The sequence below is a fragment of the Podarcis raffonei genome, chromosome 3 (assembly GCF_027172205.1).
Source record: "Podarcis raffonei isolate rPodRaf1 chromosome 3, rPodRaf1.pri, whole genome shotgun sequence".
In the NCBI taxonomy this organism is placed as follows: domain Eukaryota; kingdom Metazoa; phylum Chordata; class Lepidosauria; order Squamata; family Lacertidae; genus Podarcis; species Podarcis raffonei.
In genome coordinates, this window is record NC_070604.1 from 80,438,342 (window position 1) to 80,459,168 (window position 20,827).

Below are 20,827 nucleotides of genomic sequence, written 5' to 3' on the forward strand. Positions count from 1 at the left end.
ATCTGAAGAAGAGTCACTTGCATGGTACAGATCTAGCAAGCAAAAGTAGCAGGCAGAAAGAATCAAGGAGTAGTAGGAGCACATTTAAAGTGCTAGTGGCAAAAGGATCAGAGGGTGGTTGAAATGTCTGCCTCAGCACATTCAGAGATTACTTTCTCTGCTGGGAATGAGGGAACACGCCCAGCCATAGAATTGAGGAAGGAGAGACATTAATCCAGGCTAACCCAGCATAAAAATCTGGGAGCAGACTATTAGCTGGGAGGTGCTTGAAAACCAGTCTTCAGGTGGTGCTTCTAAGGCCTCATGTCAGGGCTTTGCCACACCACCTCTGCACGGCCTCCCCCATCAGCAAAGAAATGGCGCTGGCATCTGCACCAATTTCCAGTCACAAGATCTCATGAGATCTCATTTCTCCACTAAGGTGGCTGCTTCACTCCACGTCATGGAGCAGTCTTTGATGTTTAATTTAATGTCTGATGTTTTATCGTGTTTTTAATATTCTGTTGGGAGCCACCCAGAGTGGCTGGTATAAATAATAATAATAATAATAATAATAATAATAATAATAATAATAATGTAGCATCAACTGTGCACTTGCTGCCTTCTATACAAGGCCAGTCAGTTTTGTCTCGTTGATGCCTGAGCATGTGATATGCGTGTCCTCAAACATGTGGTTTTCAAACTTACATGCTATAGTCCCATGTATAGTCCTGTGCTATCTTACAAAAGACTTGAAAACGACAAGCATCAAATGAGGAGCTGGGTCATGGTAGCTTGATTTTTAGCTTGCTAGATTCTTACTAGCACTAAACATTTTTCTGCAGTGGTACAAAACCTTTCAATGTGACCCTGCGCTTAACCCCCCAAACATCCAATCAGCCCATCTATTTGTTTGCTAGTGTTTTCCTTTAGAACTTAGATTACTCTGATCTTTGGAACATCTGGAAATTGTCACATACGATTGTTGACTACAACCTCTGAAGTTTATCCAGCAGGATTTAAGAGAAACATCCCGCTTATAAGACCATTTGGGAGAAATTAACAAAAAAGACGCCATCCACAAGATGAGGAAGGGACACGCAAAAATATCACTCCTCCCAGCCCTTAGGTAACAAGGCCAGCCAGGGCCTGGTGCTTTATTGCGGGTGTATTTTGCAACATGTTCTTGACACAAGAAAAGTGCATTAGTGGTAGATTTAGTACCACATTACTGCTTTCCAGAGGTTGAAGAACATTGCCCATAGCAACTATTTAGGGGGCTGGTGGAGTTGGGCCAGCCCTGCTTTTATCAATGGCTGAGTAATACTTGTCACTGAAATGTTATAATAAAATGCGGGGGGTATTACCTTTCTGAAGCAAACAAAACAAGCCAGTGTGATCTTGATGTTAACTGCTTTTGAATGGCTCAGTTTTATTAACTGCTGGGCAAAGGCTGTTCTCCTCAGATCTGGTACCGGAATCCTGTCACTATGTTTTTTAAATCAATGTTATCAATTCCCCCCCCCCCATTCCCCCAGATAGAGTACATTTGCCTTTAAAAGCTTCATTAAGAGGCATACAGAAACAGGTGCCAGTTTTCGCCATCATTGCTTCAAGTAAACCAATAAAATGTTTTTTTCCGCCTGCTGCACAGTTTCATAACTGTTCTTTGCCTTTCCTGTCTAGTGCAGTTTAGCTGTGGGTTTGGACGATGTGCACATCTCCAAACAGAAAGGAAGTAAAAACCATGTTGCTGCCCCTGCTAGTCCGATGAACTTAAACTTACCAGATGGAAGAGATTCTGCATATTTTAATGAAAGATAAAACAACAATATAAACATACACAAATTTACAGAGAAAGGATCAGCTTTAATACATTTGGAGTAAAAGGTGTTCTTTTTGTCTTAAAATATGGTATAAAAATAAATGCAAGAAACATTAACATAGAATATACAGACAACAGACAAAGACACAGACTTTCTTTCTCGATGTGACTACATCGGTGAGATGGAACCTTCTGTGCTAATTTATTGTGCAATAGCCGTGATGTCATAGTAGGTATATTTATGAATATATTCAATTTTTTATTTTTAGGGGTTTTCTTACATTTCTTCCAGTTTGCGACTGACAGTATTGTGAATAAACTCTGCCTAACAGAAGCTTTTTTCACTGTACTTCAGCTTGCAGGAAACAAAAAGACACAGATCCAGCTTGATATGAAGGCGAAAGTGAGCAGAGAGTTTTTCAAAATGGAGGCATCGAAAGGTTAGCGAGTCCCTTGGAGTCTGTAATGCCTTGATATACACAAAAGAAAACGAGTCATGTCCTTTGCTCATGCAACATCTTGTTCTACTGTCCTCTGTCTTCAGGCAATTAGTGAGCTACAAAGTATGTATAATGATTGAGTCTGCTTCCATGCTATAAGGTGATCCTTTTAGTAGGACTGCACTAGACTGGTTAATCTCTTTGATGTGAGCGATTTCCCCTGAGGATAAGATAAAAAAACAGACAAACAAAAGAAAACAAAAAATAGAGGCATGATCACTGCAAACCCAGTTCATCGCGAAGCACCTACCTTACTGTAGGTAACATCAATACATTTTACCCAGGAACCCTGTATGGGCTGTTTCACAACAAATGGTTAAACATTTGATGACTGCTGATATCAAGAGATGACATGCATGTCTGAATTGGCCATCACAGATAAAAGTCATCGATGGAACTTCCTTATCACCTTAGATGCAAGCCTTCCATTAAATTGGTTCAGCTGCCAAATCACCAAGTGTACTATAATCAATTGCAGGGAACTCAAGTGACATATACGGATGTCTGGATCTGTACCTGAACACTCTGAATAAATCTAAGTCTAGCGCTAAAAGCAGCTTGGTTTTCCATTTAGCATGCCACACATTGTACCCATTTGCAGCTATCCAATTGAAATTTATCCAATTGAATTCATTAGTTATCAGCAAGCAAACAAAAGACTCCAGAGGTTGGAATTCTTGAGAGATGGTGTTTTTTGCAGCCCTGACATCATGCTTTTCAGTTTTCACTCTGTATTCACTTGATCCCATAAAAACTACCTAACATTTTCCCTGCAGTGTGTTCGACAATATAAGTTAAAGATTTGAAGCCACAGAGTGAATTGCTGAAACAAATCAAGCTACTATTTGATTTACTGCTGCCACCAGGGCCATCATTAGCATATGCACTGCCGGGGTGCAAAGATCCGCCCAGCACCCCCAAATTTAGTTTAGCCCCCAAATTAACTTTTATTATACCTTATGTCACTATTATCATTTGATAAATAGCGCCCACGCCTGCGTGGCTCCAAAAGGTGTTTTTTGTGGGGGGGGGGGGGCGTTGTTTAAAACCAGCTTTTCTAAAGAAGACAAAGAACACATTGGGAGTCGGTTTAAAGACTCCACACATGCGCTTACAGTCATAGGGTGGCGTCTGAAAGATGAGACGGGCTGGCATTGTGCGCATGCATGGGAGAGCCATCTCGGTCTGGCTTTCATTGTGGGAGCAAGCTTGTTTCTAGAGGAGCTGGGAGGGCCCTGGCGAGGGCGCGTATTCGAATTCTTCTTGGGAAGGTTCCGGAGCCTGCGCACACTCCCATCACTAGATAGACGCGTTCTCTTTCTGTCTGTCTCTCCCTCTTTCCTGTCACTCCCCCTCCTCCTGGCAGGCAGGTGGCGCAAGATCAGTCATGTCAAAGGTGCCGCTGACCCCGCTGCCACATAGCAGCTCAATACAATACTCTTAGGTGGCTTCAGCAGCGGGCGCCTGGTGCCCTCCAGAATTCGGCGCCCGGGTGCCCTGCACCCCTTGCACCCCTGGGTAAAGACGGTCCTGGCTGCCACAAAGTGCTTTTCAAGATTATGACAAATTGCACTGGCCAGATGTCCCAACAAACACCCCCCTATTTCAGTCTGATTATTTAGATAATGGGCACAGACTGAACAAAGGTATTGCAGTGCTTTGTGTCCTCTGCAGGCATTGTTTATTGAGTAATGGTTGGTAGCCATGGCATGGCTACAGAGAGGTAGACACCCCCGCAACCTTACCTTTCAGCACTAGGAGGTGGTGACAGAGGCAGGGTGCTGAAGCCAGTACACAGTTGCTGAATGGACGGGTGACCGACCCCGTGCAGACACAGGTTGCTGGCATCCAGAAACTGGGTGCCATCATGGTACTGGGTGCAGAACACACACACCCCTCTCCATGTTGTCTCCTGGTGGACACCCTCTGCACCCACTATTGTCATGCCACAGCAGCTTACAGCATCATCTGGCAAACTGGATGCTGCTGTGATTGATTATTTGGAGTTGTCATGGAAGGCAACTGGTTCAGGGTGTGGAAGGCCAGAGGTGATACACTGTTTTAAGGCCTTGACCAACAAGGACTGTTCTATTCTGCAAGCATGCCTGATAAAAGGCAGGAGTGTGGCTGAAGTTACCTTGGGTTAGAGAGAAAAAGCGCCATATTTTGTTTTTTTTAAAAAAGGCCACAGCCTCTTTCTTGACATCCTGCGGCATAGTTGCTGATAGCAGTGGGGTTAAGTAGCATCTTTCTCATATACCTCAGTACAGTTTCACTCACGACTTTTCATAATGACTCACTGGAATTCAGTAAAGGAGATAAAAGCTAGCATATATTGAAGGAGAATGTGCTGAAAGTTGTGACCTTGAATATGTCACATATGAACTGGAACAGTTGTTACCAAGTTTATTCCTCCATAGCATCAGTACCATGAAGATATAATAATAATAAAAATAATTTATTATTGATACCCCGCCCATCTGGCTGGGTTTCCCTAGCCACTCTGAGCAGCTCCCAACAGAATATTAAAAACATGATAAAACATCAAACATTAAAAACTTTCCTAAACAGGGCTGCCTTCAGATGTCTTCTAAAAGTCAGACAGATGTTTATTTCCTTGACATCTGATGGGAGGACATTCCACAGGGTGGGCGCCACTACCGAGAAGCCTCTCTGCCCTCTGTAAATTGTGTGTGTGTGTGTGTGTGTGTGTGTGTGTGTGTAATTTACATTTGGTTCTTTGCAATATGTCTGACAAACCTGCTGTGCTGTGCTGCTGCAATTTCCCCAACTCACTCTCATGCCAGGGTTGACAGCCAAACCCTGGCCAACCCAAGATTTACTTAGGCTCTGGATACCAGACCTCCAAGGCCTGAACTGCTCCAGCCAGACACAACAGGGTGACTGTGTATTTGGTGCACTTTGGGCTATACTTGTTTCTGGGGTAGCCAACAAAATGCCTTCCAGTTATTGCTGGACTCCTACCATCACTGGTCCTAGCTGGCTATAAAGTGAGACATCTCCTCTCTGTCTATATTCCGGGTGAGCCTACTGTTTAATTCCATTAGTTACATCCTCATAGTCATTGCAAGAAAGGAAATCTCCACAGCTCAGAGGTTCACTCTCTAATCCTACGCCTTCTGGTCCTCCTATGTTCTGATTTTGATTGACTGATGGCATTGTAATTTATACGTTGTTTTAATCTGCTGTTCACCACTTGGCTGGCCTTTGGGCCAAGAAGCGGCATATGAATAAACCATAATAATATGATTCCATATTATAATTGATGATAATGCTGTATCCATTTCAGATTTTGTTCAACAGTTTACCTATAATTATAAAAGTGAGTTTCAATCACACATCTTAATTTATTATAATGCTGGCTTTATAGACCCTTTCCCCCCACCCCACCCCAGACGATACAGAATTCACAGAATAACATGCTGTGGGAAAACCACCATGCAAAAATAGGGGTTTTTGTTTCAAACTCCCCACTAATGATTTATTTTGGTGTGGCTGGCACAATACACAAAGACATCTTAGTGTGCAAGGCCCATTGAAATGAATAGGATCTGGAAGAGAGCATGAAAAATTCCAAATCCAGTTGAATTCTGAAACATATACTGTACTCTGTTATTAGCATATATGTGTAGCATATATGTTTCCCCTAAATATCAATATCCAAACCTCACCCACCCCCCAATCTTTATTTTTAGCTCACAAAAGCTACTCAAGATAATGTGGTTCATGAACTCCACTTGCTACATTGTCCTTATCATGACATTAAATCTACTTTAGGTTGTATTTTAAGCCTTGCTTATTTGGGAGTTATTAAAGATATTGATTGGAGCATGCTGCTGGTTGATCTCTTAGGAAGTAACTGAAAACAAAAACCATGATCTTTGCTGATGTTCAGTACAGACGATCACTTCAGCACACATGGTTTCATCAACTGGCTGTCACAGCAAAAGCTACAATAATACGTTACGCTTATGCACACACACACACACTCGCACACATGAAATGCACGTGATTCAGCAGACAGTATCAACAAACTGAAGTATAATTCAAGTTCTTCTACCTCTTTTCATAACAGGTTAGTGCTCGACCTCAGTGTTGGTGTACAGTTTTTATGGCATGGGAAAATTGGGATGTTTCTGCCCTACAAAAATAAATGTGTTGAATGCTTTAGTTTGAACTTGCACAATGTTGAAAAAAGTGATCCAAAGTCATTGGCACATTAAAAAAAAAAACCCCTCCAAAACAAACACAACATTTGGGGGTGGGAGTGGCTCGTGTTTAAAAAAAAATGCAGAGTGAAATGTAATAAACCCAATTGCTTTAAAATTTAGCAATCTCTCTCTCTTTTTTAAAAGGAAATGAATGGGATTTTGTTTCCAGAAAAGCGGTGTGGCCATGTTGCCTGCTTAAGCTGCTCCTGCCATTTAAACCAGCCTTCCCCAATTTGGTGCCTTCTAGATGTTGCTGGATTAAACTCCCATAATCACCAGTCTTTGGCCCCATGCTGGCTGTGGTTGATGGCAGCCTGCGTCCATCAACATCTGGAAGGAAGCAGGTTGTGGAAGGCAGACTTAAAACTATTCCAAATAATTTCGGCTGGGGCTGTGTTTAAAACAGTGCTTGGTGACATGAGCAGGTTGTCACACAAAGACCACCTGAGGGAAGTCTGTTAACCGGAAAGGCTTACAAGGTTATGAACTTACCACACTGCGTGTGAATTTCTCAAAAGATGTTCGGCGGTCCATTGTGTTTCCAAACTTAAAGTGAAAGAAAAGAAATAAAAAGGGGAAAGGAAACAAAAGAAGTCGAAAAGAACAGACCATGGGTGGGGGGTGGGGAGAAAGAAACAATGGGCTGCTAAAACACAAAGCTCATGTACAAATCACAAAGCAAACGCAAATGTAGGAGAAGATGTAAAAGCGTGTAGAGAAATAAATAACAGGAAAGCTTTGTAATGTTTCGCCTGATCTGGGAAGGGCAATCTGGATGCAGAAGCAGGCTTACAGGACCAGACGTCCCTTGGGAATGGGAACCCACACAAGCAACTGAGTGTGGCTTGGCTGCAGGGTGGGTGGGTGTGGAAATCGCACCCAGTACTCCCGCACAGTTTCTGCACCACTAAGCCGATGGATGGCCCGGTCAACTTTGCCAGTGCTGATCACCTGGGAGGTGGCGCACAGGTGCATGCAATAATCTTGGGATCTGTGCCTTTGGTTATAAATTTCTGGCAAGTGGATCAAACTGGCATTTTATATATATTTATATACACACGCACACACATATAAAATTAAAGCAAAACAACGAGATGCTGATTAAATGACCAGACATTTACAGAAACGAGAAAACCACCGAAATCATAGAATTTCTGACTTGTTTTACATCTTCGCTTATTTGATATACAAATAGCAACGTAACTGGAATGAGTGAGGAAAGGTCGTTTGGTTTTAGGCTGTTCTGTAGGCAGGCTATTAAATGTAATAGCTAAAGTACATGTAACGTTGTTCCATATATCTTGCTCTGAATAGCAGGGATGGCAGCCCCAATCAGTACTGGGACTGTGGTTCTGGTATAGCTCTTTACTCCCCACCATTATTCCAAGAAAAGTATCCCTGAAATGGCAATTAGCCCACTGAAGTTGAGAGGAACTTTTCTCCCATGGTGTATCACAGCTTCAAAAGGCAGGAATATAGTGGGGAAGGAAAGGGTTAAAATGCATCCCCAACGTCCCAATTCCGATTGCTTTCCCCCATCTGCTATTTAGATTTTCAAAAAAGATATACAGTTCACAATCGAATGTGTTTGGCATCGCATATAGTTTGGGGGTCTTCTAAAGCAAAAGAGTATACAATGAACATCAAAAGCCACTCCATTGATTTGGGCTGGTCTAAATCATTTGTTTCCTGTCCTTATAGTATCAAAATTCATTTCAATGGGGTTTACACAAGGGAGCCTCCCTATGAACATGCACTAGGTCTAGATGATACACTTTTAACAAGAATATAGCAGTTAATCTAATAGAAAAAAGAAACAGAATTTCCTGTCAACCGAGAATAAAAGGCTTATGACGCTGCAATCCTAGCACACTTATGAGTTCTAAATGAGAGATAGGAGTAAACTCCACTCGACTTAGTGGGACTTACTTCCAAGTAAGCATGCACTGTAGGGTCTTACATGCATTTAAGGTAAATTGTTTCATAAGATATAATAAGATGAAAAAAATCACTACTCTGAAACACTGTTTCTAGAGATATTTGGCCTACTTAAAAGGTATTTTCCTGATTTAGCCCTTTGGCTACTAGATGAATTTGATAATGTGAATGTCAACATGGAATTGGTTAGTGTAACTTCTTCAGTCATGCAAAAGTGCAAAACAGATATATTCCTGGATCCTTTCCGTGATGCTCAAACTTAACTTTTCACCTACCGGATATGCACCTTACCCAAGGTGAGAAAGTAGCCAATATGGTAGCAAGGAGAAACCACCACTGAAATAGTTGGAAAGACATAGACAAGATGGACCAATACCTTCTTCTTGGCCTGTAGCAGTTCCTGGTAGGCACTGGATCGTAGAAAACGAGGATATGAATCACTTTTCATCAATTTGTAAATGTGCTCCTAAAATATTTAAAGGAATATAGGAAACTTTAAATCACAATGAGATTGTTTTCGACAGGACACAGAAAAGAGATACTGCAGCTGATTGTATGCATGTCAATGTGAATAAAAGTTTTGTGGATGTATAAAAGCATTCCCAGTCGAATGGGAATGGTCTCATCCACCCAGCATGGACAGAAGTGTTGTTCCAGCAAAAGACATAGGAAATATTTACTGTACGGAGTTTGATTGGCAGCTCACCCAACTTGCTCATACTGTGGCTGTTGCAACGCTGTTGCGTTGCACTTGCTGTCCAAGAGCTTCAGGAGGGCATAGGACTGAGTTGGTGCTTGGTGGCTGATTTTCTTAACATTGACTGACTGCATGAGGAAAATATATTGTGCTGCCTTGTTGCTATGAGCTTGCTCTCAAGCAATGCTAGAGGAGCACAGATGGGATTGGACAAAGGAATGTCAAAAGCTCAGAATGGGTGGTTGAAATTTATTCAGTGAGAGCTGATGGTTGGTAGCAAGGCTTTTTTTTCCAGCCAGAACTCTCTGGAATTCAGTTCCAGCCCCGCTCAGGTGGGTACGGTTGCCATTAAAAGAGAACGAGGAAGGTGTTCATTGGGAGAGATCGAGATACTTTTCTGTTTGTAGATTAGGACAGACTCACAAAGGGCAACAGGGAGAATGGGGCACTAACATGTAATTGACATGTTGTGTTTATAATAATGTGGGTATCTTTCTATAGGTTATAAACAACAGTGATCCCAAGTCAGTACTCCTCTTGTTTGCAAAGCAGGTAGATTGCTATTCTGGAACAGCTATGGGATAACTCTAAACGTAATCCATTGCTCTGACTTCCACACGTAGAAATCTGCCTGGAGTTCCAGCACACACAGATAAGAAAGGGTTATCGTGTAGTGAATTTCCAGATGTGTAGGATGACTGAGTCGTTCAGTCCATCTCAAGCATCTTTGTATCTAGATCTCCAGATCCTTAGAATGCCATTGTCAATAGCAATGGGAAAAAATGATATGATCAAAGGCCAAGTTGTTCTGCTCAGAAAAGGATCTATGTAAATAGGTATTCTGAACTTTTGGGCATGCACCCCTCCCCCCCCCAAAGTGCATGATAGAAATAAAGTGTGCATGATAGAAATAAAGATTATGGGAATAAGGACAAGGCCTTGAAGGAAAGGAGGGGTTTGAAGCGAGACCATCCATGTTTAAGGATGAAGTTTCACATGTAGTGAATACCAACAGGGAAGGGTAGATTATTGCCAGAAAACAAGACACCCTTGGAAAGCTGAGGGTAGCGGCATTGGAGGATTGGGGATATAACAAAGGGCAAGAGACAGGGTGGAACAAGGCAACAGAGAACTTAAAGTTAAGGGCACAGAGTCTGTGAGAGTTGAAATTGTATCTAAAAAAGGGATCACTTATATTTAGGCAACTCTTATCTCTAGTCAGTTGATTGCTGCAATTTTTCATTTCTAACTAAGTAGATCTACTACAGCCAGTGAACCGAATTTACTTTTTAATAAGCAAAACTGTTCATCTCAGTGCCATCAACTATCTTAACTATATGGCCTGTAAGCAAATATAGAACAATCCCTTACACCAAAAACACCTTTACAATCCCCTGCCTACCTGCCACGCACAATAAGGCCAATTAAGAATGCTTCTGTGGAAAACATGACTACAGACAGCCATCTAGTGGCATAAAAATAGTATTTGCTATGTAGATTAGAGTTCTGAAATGCATTATAGCATTCTACGTACGAAAACTGGAATTACTTCCAACCAAGAAAATATTTCTGTCTGTAAATTGTGATGAAATTAAGCAGACGTAGTAACCACCCTTATTTTTAAAAAACAACCACCATGTCTCAGATTCATTTCAAAGTATGAGACTCTGCTAGTTTAGCATGTAGTACTATGCATATGGGGACGCGGGTGGCACTGTGGGTTAAACCACAGAGCCTAGGACTTGCCGATCAGAAGGTCGGTGGTTCGAATCCCCACAACGGGGTGAGCTCCTGTTGCTCGGTCCCTGCTCTTGCCAACCTAGCAGTTCAAAAGCATGTCAAAGTGCAAGTAGATAAATAGGTACCGCTCCAACAGGAAGGTAAATGGCGTTTCCGTGCGCTGCTTTGGTTCGCCAGAAGTGACTTAGTCATGCTGGCCACATGACCCGGGAGCTGTACGCCGGCTCCCTCGGCCAATAAAGCGAGATGAGCGCTGCAACCCCAGAGTCGGTCATGACTGGACCTAATGGTCAGGGGTCCCTTTACCTTTACCTTTACCTTTACTATTCATATGGAGTCACCTGAACTCCTTTCCAACTACACTGGAGAAGCTCGTGAGCAGACAGCTGCATAGCATTCAAAATGTGAGCAAAAGTGTAAACCTTACTGCAAGTCTTGTTAAATCCATTTGTCTTCCAGTTCCTCTGAACTCAATAGGATTTAGTCCTGAGTGTGTGTGTGTGTGTGTGTGTGTGTGTGTCATGTATGTGCGTGTATATATATAGGATTGCACCATTAATCTTCTCCTAACTCTGGTTGTTAGGCAATCGTTGACTCTGTTAAAAAATGCTGACACATTTTATTTATTTATTTACAGAACAATCCACAAGGGGGAGTAAGGGGAACCCAAAGCAAATGAACTGCCAGATATAGAGCCCTGCTTGACACAGGACAGACAGGAGGGGGAAATGGCATCTTTCCCTCTTCCCTGCCCCTTTACAGTCTTTGGGGTTGCTTTTTAATGCTATTTCCCTCCCAAGTTTTCCAGTGGGACAGAAAACAGAGGTACTTTATCCAGGACTGACATATCCCATGCCACACAAACATCATTTTACGGTTTATGTAGGGGGAATAGAAGACTTTGGATCCTTCCCAAAGCCTTCCCCTGACCTACTGCCCGCAGGTCTACTGTTGTCTCTCCAACATCAGGCAAGGGCTGAAGACATTTCTGGAGCAGCTGAGAGGGGGTTTGAGGTCAGATCCCCCCTCCAAGGTCTCTTTCTTTGCTCTTGGAGGAGGAGATCCCAGGGAACATAGGATCGCAGACTCAACCAGTGAAGTATATTGTTTTGTCTGTCCTGAATCTTGTAACAGTGAGCTTCATTGGATGTCCATGTGCTCAAATGTTATGAGGGAGGGAACCTTTCCTCTATCCACTTTTGTCACATCATGTATAATTTTATACACCTGTATCATGTCCCCACTTACTTGCCTTGCCTCTAACCAAAAGACAGCTTTCTGTTTTGTCGGTGGTGGCAATTGTGGCCTGGCACAGCTGTGAGAGAATGACTACGGGACGCAGGGTCTTCTGGGACATCCCAGCAAAATTATATTTCAATTCTGCCAATCTTGGCCGGTCTAGGTTTGGAGGTGGACCTGAGGGGTCTCCACTCAGGTCCATCTCCATAGCGTTAATTCCAGTTGCACTGGGAAACATTTGCTCCAATTGAACGCTAAAGAGCAGGTTTTCATGGGGAAAGCTCAGGTAAAAGAAGCCACATGGAGCTTTTAAACAGAGACCTGTGCCTGGAAAGAATGAGGCAAAAGCTAAGTATTTATAAGCCCAGGAATATATTTATGCTTGACTGAATTGTGCCCATTTTTAAAATCAGCAAGTGAATGAATAATTAAAGCAGACCTCATGGACCTTAAATGGTGTAGATTAGGTATATGGCATATTATGTGAATACTGAACATTCTGCCAATGGTACATTTAGAAAAGTAGAAATGGACTGAAGAACTGTCCATAGGTTTCCACAGCTATACATCTCCCTAGCCAGCAGTTTCTTTGGATATATCTATATGAATGGATCCTGCTAACCTGAGCATCGCCAAATGTATGCCGCCCTGGTTCTTTTACATTCTGTGTGGTTTTGTCATAACTTTTTGAATCTACGTTAATGGCACTCGGTGCTCCGGGGGCAAGAAATTCTTGCCAGATTTCCTGCACTCTGGCAGGGACTTCCCTCATCGGTCTCTTCTTCAAATCTTCTACAGCTAACCAGAACCTGTACAGGAAAATGTGGAAACATTAGTTGTGAAGCTACATTTCAAATCCTGCTAACTAAATCTTGTAAACATGGATGCAAAGCTTCTATCCCCCCCCCTTTCCAATTTAGTGTCTTAAATGCCATTTGAACATGGGGGGAAATACCTTATGAACAAGGATGACTAATAGGATGATTTGACTGCAATTTCTGGCAAAATAATCTGGCCAGATTCTCAGGAAGGTTGAATTAGTCCTGACAGAAAGATTAGTTTCTAAGTTCTATGCTTATAATGGAACAAATCAAGAAAGGGAAAATTAATGGATGCAAAAACCTTCTTACCTTAAATTCTCTGAGCTGAATTCAGACTCCAGGAATTTGAGGAACTGCTCTCTCCCCACAGGATCTTTCAGGGCTTCATCCATGCCAAATCCCCATCGCTTTACTCTTTGCTGGTTTGGCTCTTTACTGAAAAGGGGGGAAGGTTTTTCAGAGGCAAAAGGCTTCAGTTATTTTTTTTAATGGTTTCGTCAGTTTTCTATTATCCAAGACAGCATTTTACAGCAAATTGTGAGAGATTAGTCTAGGGACTGCTACAAACATTTCTCCCCCTTCATCCCCCCATCATTTCCATCTAGAAAAGCAGGGATACACTGTCAGAAATGAGTGTTTGTTGCTGGGTTTATTTTGGGGAAAGGTGATGCATGCCATGTGAAGTAGCCCTAAAGGGTAACTAGGCTTGAAGCTAATTTAATGATGTGTAAAAAGCAGTAAACACAACCCAAGACTGCAACTGTAGAGCAGGCTGGTGACTAATGATCTTTTTCTGAAGATAAAAATAGTGACGGTTCATGAAGAGAGGCGGTTCATGAAGTAGAATCAGCTCAGCTTCTTGACCTAGCAAAGTGCTCAAGTGTGCTGCTTTCAGTTCCACTGTTTCTGTGCTTCGTTACCAGTACAGTGGTACCTCGGGTTAAGTACTTAATTTGTTCCGGAGGTCCGTTCTTAACCTGAAACTGTTCTTAACCTGAAGCACCACTTTAGCTAATGGGGCCTCCTGCTGCTGCCATGCCGCCGGAGCACGATTTCTGTTCTCATCCTGAAGCAAACTTCTTAACCAAGGTACTATTTCTGGGTTAGCGGAGTCTGTAACCTGACGCATATGTAACCCGAGGTACCACTGTACATTTGTATGGATGGAGATTGTTCCATGGAAGCTGCAATATTTTTAGGATCTGCCCATGACTCCTCCCCCAGGCCATCTTTTCCCATTTCTTGCTTCAGAGACTTCCTTTTTGTGTTATGTGACTGCCCTGTGTTTAGAAAGCACTGATATCCAAACCCTAACCCTTGATTTCTCCTTCATCAGGGGTAGGGGAAGCTGAATATGGATTCAACTTGAAAAATATTATTTCCCCATCTCTGTTAGGAAACTGCCTTTTTTTTTTAAGCAAGCCTAGCTGCAGAAGAACAATTTACCTGAAAATAAGGCCTGGGTCCAAATCACATACAACATACCTTACTTCTGCTTCCCAGAAAGAAGTATCATCCGACAACCAAGGATTAGATGGGTCGGGTGGTGTCAGAAATGGGTCGTATTCCACATACTGCTCAGTATAAGCCAATAAACTAGAAAAACAAAAACAACCTGACATTTTCACAACAGAATTGTTACTATTACTGCTAATACCTTGTTTCCATAGGGCAACTTACTCTCTGTTATTTTCTTTTATTTTTTAGAAAATTATAACGCCTCCCAGCACTCTTATGTCAATACAACCTAGTACCTGCTAAAGAACTTGGTAGAACTGAAGGTAATACATACCTTTCTGCAACTTTTGACATTTTTAACCGGTGTCTATCTAGCTGTATTTGCCAATACTTTATCTACAAAATGCAAAAACAGAAGACCAAGGTAAGAGGATAATTGTTCAGTTGTCTTTGTCAGACGTGAGTAAATAGAATTTCATATGCTCTGGGCGCTTGTGTGTAGCGTTGACCCCCGCTGCCCATCAGGACTCTCCTTGCAGCTGAGCACGCAAAGATATCTCTTTTCCAGCTTATGTATGTTCAAGCTTAAGTTTGCAGACACATAGATTCACGGCTTCTATAAATTCCACAGATTCTTATGTAAGTGATAGGCAGCAGATTCCTATAAGGAACTGATAATATTCTTTGAAAATAATGATTGTTATGTATTTTAGGGAAACACCCTTTGAATACTAAGCAGGAAAATACATTGGGGTTTGATGTGATACAATGTCACTCTCAGTGACTTATTTCCTCTTGCTCCCATATGTGTCCACTTCCAATGACCCCCCCTCTTGCAGGCCCCTGTCCTGCATGCACAAATCTGTGCTCATGTACACAGTTCTGTTCACCTATGCAATTCTGTGCACTGAGCACCAACTTCGTTGTCATCTGGATCTGTTCACCTTAGCTCTGATTCATGTCAGAACTGAATCCCCATATACTGTGATGGAAAGCAACATGTGGTCCACCTCTGGTGAATTTAAAGAGACCTCGTTTAAAATAAGGGCGCAGCAAACCTCTTGTTGCAATTCCTCTTCTGTGGGTGGTTTAGTTTCTGGCGCTGGTGTGTGTGTAGGGCTGTGACTTCGAATGTCATTCTGTAATCCGTAAACAGACTATATGTAAACACAGAAAGAGAGAAATTGGTATGTTGGTGCTGCTTTGGTAGGCATAGCTGTACTAAGTATGCACAGATGTATACGAAACATTTAGTACATTCATTTTACAAGGACCCATTTCAATATTTTTAATTGCCACGCCACGCATGAACTTTTGACATGGTAGGATAATGAGGTTATGCAGATGACCAACCGACTCTCTGCTGAGTTCTCTCACGATGATATAGCTTGATCTTCTGTATTATTCTGCCAAGTGCTAAGGGGGACTTTATCACATACAATAGGAAGCTGCCTTATAACAAGTTAGACCACTGGTCTCTCCAGCTCATAACTGTCTACACTGTGACTCTCCAGAGTTTCAGAAAGTCTTTCCCAGTCCTTCCTGGAGATGTCAGGAACAGAACCAGGACCTCTCCTTTCTTTTGTTTTGTAAATTACTTTTAAAATTAATTTTGCATGTACAAAATATAGTATATTTTACACACACACACATTGACAAAGAAAATAAATAAGATTATTAAAAATAGATAAACTAATGGATATAAATGGAGAGCATATTTATACGGTAGAAAATGTAGAATTTTAAACAGTAGGTTAAAGACAATGGTACACAGCAGAGAAAAAGAGGAAGGAGAGGAGAGAGGAAGGTGCGACATAATGAATGAATCAATCAAATTCATTTAAATATTGGATGAAGATTTAAATTGTATGAATCATCATTAACATATTTAATAACCTATACTGAATTGCAAAAATTGTTTGTTTTGCTTTTTCCTCTGGCCACTCTAATAAGGCAATCTCCCACACTTTCTTATAACAGGATATACCACTGCAGAATAAACATTACCCTATCCTTGGTCAGCAGGACAGAAGAGTTGTCACAGGTCAAATAACATGCTCAAAACCACACCACTACAGCTGCTCTTAATGAGAGTAGGACAGTATATGTTTACCACTTTGAACATCTGGGGCAATTATTTGCTCTATATTACAGTTAAAGGGGTTCAGCTGGCTAAACTATTATCTACATCTAGCAGATATTTATTACATCTCATGTGGATGGGCAAAACCATACTTTTCATGCCATAACAGAAATCTAGGGGAAAGAATCATGCCATAAGAATCCTTGCTATTTTGTTAAAATAAGAGTTTAAAGTTACTTTCATTTTAGAAATAGCTGCTTGGCACTATATATGCCCAGAAATATTAAAATGAGTTTTTTCATTATAAGGAAAGGAAAAAATGGTAAATGGTAACCAGAGACTAGGACATACCTTTCTTGTTTTGTGAGGATTTTTCATTCTAGAAGACTTTTTAATGTCCACTTCAGTAGTATTTACACATCCAGGCTAAAAAAACAAAACAAAATCAATATGTAAATGTGATGGCTTCATATATAGCTAATTAATTTGGCTTTGAGTTAAGGAAGGTTGGCTTCATTCATCAGCTCACTGCCCCAGTCCAAATAAACCACTGCTGTCGCTTGGGCTGACTAGATTCTAGAAATCTATCATTTTTTTAAAAAAAATCACTTACACTGTAGGACAATAAGTTAAGATTTATTAGCTAAGCACTATAATCAAATTGTGAAAACACACACACATCAGCCAATCATTCTTGGCTCAACCTCTAACCATGAATAAGAATAAGAATAATAAATCCTTCTAGTTGCAATTGCTGATCTTTCACAGGAAAATCTCCCATACTAATTGAGATACATTGTGGGACAATTAAATACCCTGGGCACTTTCTTATTTTAAGCTAGTGCCTCCTTTACCATAATAGTTAAGTGTTAAGGGGCAATTAACACCAGCTGGTCTTCCTTCTGCATTTCTTCTTTAAGCACACCATGCTAGTTTTGTTAATAATGGGCCTTGGTATATATCACTAGGGACGTGGGTGGCGCTGTGGATAAAACCTCAGCGCCTAGGGCTTGCCGATCGTATGGTCGGCGGTTCGAATCCCCGCGGCGGGGTGAGCTCCCGTCCTTCGGTCCCAGCTCCTGCCCACCTAGCAGTTCGAAAGCACCATTAAATGCAAGTAGATAAATAGGTACCGCTTTATAGCGGGAAGCCATTTCTAAAATGAAAGTAACTCTAAACTCTAAACGACGTTTCCGTGTGCTGCGCTGGTGCTGGCTCGCCAGAGCAGCTTCGTCACGCTGGCCACGTGACCCGGAAGTGTCTCCGGACAGCGCTGGCCCCCGGCCTCTTAAGTGAGATGGGCGCACAACCCTAGAGTCGGACACGACTGGCCCGTGTGGGCAGGGGTACCTTTACCTTTACCTTTATATATCACTGCCTTCCTTGATATTTTCCTGCCTGACTACCCAAGGTTCTTCAATCTATGGCAGCCTTCACCAACCTGGTGCTCTCCAGCTGTTTAGGCGTACTACTCCCTTCAAACCCAGCCAGTATGGCTGGGTTGGCTGGTGCAGATGGGAACTGTAGTCTAAAGACATCAGGTTGGCCAAAGGCTAATACAGAGAGACAATGATTTAATCTGGAACCCTTTATATGTAAAGGATGTGTTTCACCGCTGAACTATCAAAGATGAGGATCCTCTCACCTCAGATGTAACATGCAATGCAGCCATATCTACAGATGATTCAAGCAATATTCTCTCAAGACTGTGGGTTTGGGAGTCAGGACCATACAGATCATCCACACTTTTTAGCTCTGTCAGACTTTATGGTTAAATGCGGTGAGAGAACCTAGGCACTCATGCTTTTTCACCATCCTGATGAAGGGACTGCTTAGCTAGATTAGGAAGTGTCCTCAAAGGAACTTTGGACACTCTCTGTATTCCAAGAACTTCAGAAGACAGTCCTCCCCCGCCCGCCCCCACACTTCTTCTTGGTAACACTGGCCTTTTTTTTGGTAAAACTTGCATGGGAAGTTAAATAGAGTGAACTTGATCAATGTGAGAAAGCTCACATGAAATGACATGAAAGCAGCCTGTTCTGCTTTGAAATCATCCCTTCTTTCTTAAAAGCATTTGAACTCCCAATATAACATAATCCAATAATTCTTCCATCATCAGAACAAAATGGTCAATTAACTTTGTCAATCTCCTTCAATAAATTGTGTTTGTTTGTTTGTTTGTTTGTTATCATACCGCCCTATACCCACAGGTGTCAGGGCAGTTCACAAGATAAAATCACAATAATAAAATACCTAATAAAAACAAGAACATCCCAATAATCTTGTTTCTTGAAGCAGTGTTTGTTTGTTTGTTTGTTTGTTTGCTTGCTTGTTTGTTTGTTTGTTTGTTTGACTTATAGCCCACCTTTCCTTTGTTGTTGAAACCAACAACATATAACTGACATATAACTGACATTTAGCCAGGTTATGCAGAAATCAAGATACCTGACATTCTGTGATTCACTCTGTTTGCCATCACAGAAAGCAGCCATGTTAAGAGAGTATAGTGTTTTGGAAAATAAGGGTTAGTGCATGGTTTTAGCTATTTAACTGCATTGTAATTTACTTTTATGGGGACAAATTTTATTGGGATTAGCACATCTTCCTGGACTGCTGTCATCTCACTCATTCTAATTGGGCTTGCCAGTCTTGCAATATGAATACAAATTGTGGGAAACAGATGCTGTGGATAAACTAAGTTGACTTGATGTTTCATTATTGCTAATAAAATTAAAAACCTGTTAGAATTGAAAATGTCATAAAATGGCCTGTAAAATCTCTAAACCTATATTGACTTCTATTTCATGTTCACCCAGTCAAAGGCATACCTCAAACAAGGCATACTTTTTCTTCTGGAGCCTTCTTTTTGATTTTTATATCAAATTTCTATTCACTAGCATGAATGTACCCTTTATATATGTTCTAGAAACAAGCTAAATTTGTACTGCCGTTCTTAAAATGGATTTGAGACATTTTGGGAGATAATGTGCTAAAACGTGCGCTGTGCATGCTAGCTGAGATGATTCCTGAAGATCATGTGCTTGTTTGTAGGGACATTATACAGAAGTGTGGTTTAACTGAACAAGCAATAACAGCTTTTAAACCCTTCTGATCTACCCTTTCATGGATTTTCTTTACTGCATGACCTGTGTAAAACAAAAAGCAGACCCTGGCTGGGGCCTGGTCGCTGTCTGTGAGCAAGGGGGCATCTCAGGAGCACAGCTTCCACATACACAAGGTTTTGAACTTGCCAAAATGGGCACAGGCAAACTGTCCGACCCTTAAATCATGAATCTCCACACCGTATTGTTGATGCGCATCTTATACCTGATGCAAATTCTCATGAAATGATTCCAGTTCTTGCCATGTCCAGCATCATTAAAGATCAAGGACATTATACCTTTCCTCCATGCCATACAGATTTGATTTCCCTGCATGCGCTTAAAAGCATGGGGCTCATTATTGTTCACTAAGATAGCACCTTCAAGCACTCCTAATGAATCACAATTGTTTTATTTATCCTGTGAGGCAGGTTAGAGATAACAAATTTCTACCAGTGTCACTTCTGCAGGGTATTTCTTTGGTCTAATTTCCCACCCTTTGGGCTCTTTGCCAAGCTCAGAAAACACTGCTCTGTTCTGATGCTCTCATAAACTCCACTCACCATCTGTGGCAGTTTCCTGCTTCATGTACTTCTCTTAATACACCCCAAACAAATTCTTCTCACCAAAATATTCAATGACATGGAGATTTTTATATATGAAAAATTACAAAAAGTTAAATGTTCACAAGCATAGCCATTTAACTTTATATCCATGAAGATATAAAGTCCCTCTGTAAATGGCCATTGTTCCTTGGTAAAGGGCAGTGTGAAAATAGTCTAAATTTGAGTTAGGAACAGGGGTGTGAAAAACATCCCAGGCAATTTCCACAAATATTGTTTTCCTCAGCTAAACGTGACATCACATATCCACAAAAGTGAAAATGTAGTTTTTATACTGGAAACTGATAGATTTCTGGCTGCTTTGGGTGCTACAATTTTTTTTGCTGACCCCAGTTGTGAGGAAATTTAAAGAGTAAAACAGAACATCGTAATTCATGACCTAACAAACCATCTATACTCTCATGGACATGCTTTTACACCCCAATGATCTCAGAAGTTCTTACCAGCTGGAAAGTGAGACCTCACAGCTCACCAATAACATGCCATGTTTGTGCATAAGAATGAGTATGGGAGAGTAGATCAAGCAGCTCGCTAAGCAAAAAGTACAATGTCTGAACTAGCAAAGTCAGCAAAAAAAAAAAAAAAAAACCA

General features: G+C 41.4%; 1 protein-coding gene across 5 annotated transcripts in view; it reads right to left on the reverse strand.

Annotated features, from left to right (window-relative positions):
* Positions 1-1,774: 1,774 nt before the first annotated feature.
* Positions 1,775-20,827, reverse strand: part of RGS7 (regulator of G protein signaling 7) — a 127,562-nt gene continuing 108,509 nt past the window's right edge. For 2 of the 5 annotated variants that reach the window (XM_053382628.1, XM_053382629.1), the window contains exons 10-19: positions 16,864-16,938; positions 15,488-15,586; positions 14,764-14,825; positions 14,457-14,567; positions 13,281-13,406; positions 12,773-12,959; positions 8,851-8,940; positions 7,029-7,082; positions 6,386-6,466; positions 1,775-2,464 (exon numbers count right to left, since the gene is read on the reverse strand). In XM_053382628.1, coding sequence (XP_053238603.1) covers positions 6,392-6,466; positions 7,029-7,082; positions 8,851-8,940; positions 12,773-12,959; positions 13,281-13,406; positions 14,457-14,567; positions 14,764-14,825; positions 15,488-15,586; positions 16,864-16,938 — 879 coding nt within the window. In that variant the 3' untranslated portion in view covers positions 1,775-2,464; positions 6,386-6,391. The remainder of the gene's footprint in view (positions 2,465-6,385; positions 6,467-7,028; positions 7,083-8,850; positions 8,941-12,772; positions 12,960-13,280; positions 13,407-14,456; positions 14,568-14,763; positions 14,826-15,487; positions 15,587-16,863; positions 16,939-20,827) is intronic. The other 3 variants (XM_053382631.1, XM_053382630.1, XM_053382632.1) reach the window with 3 other exon arrangements.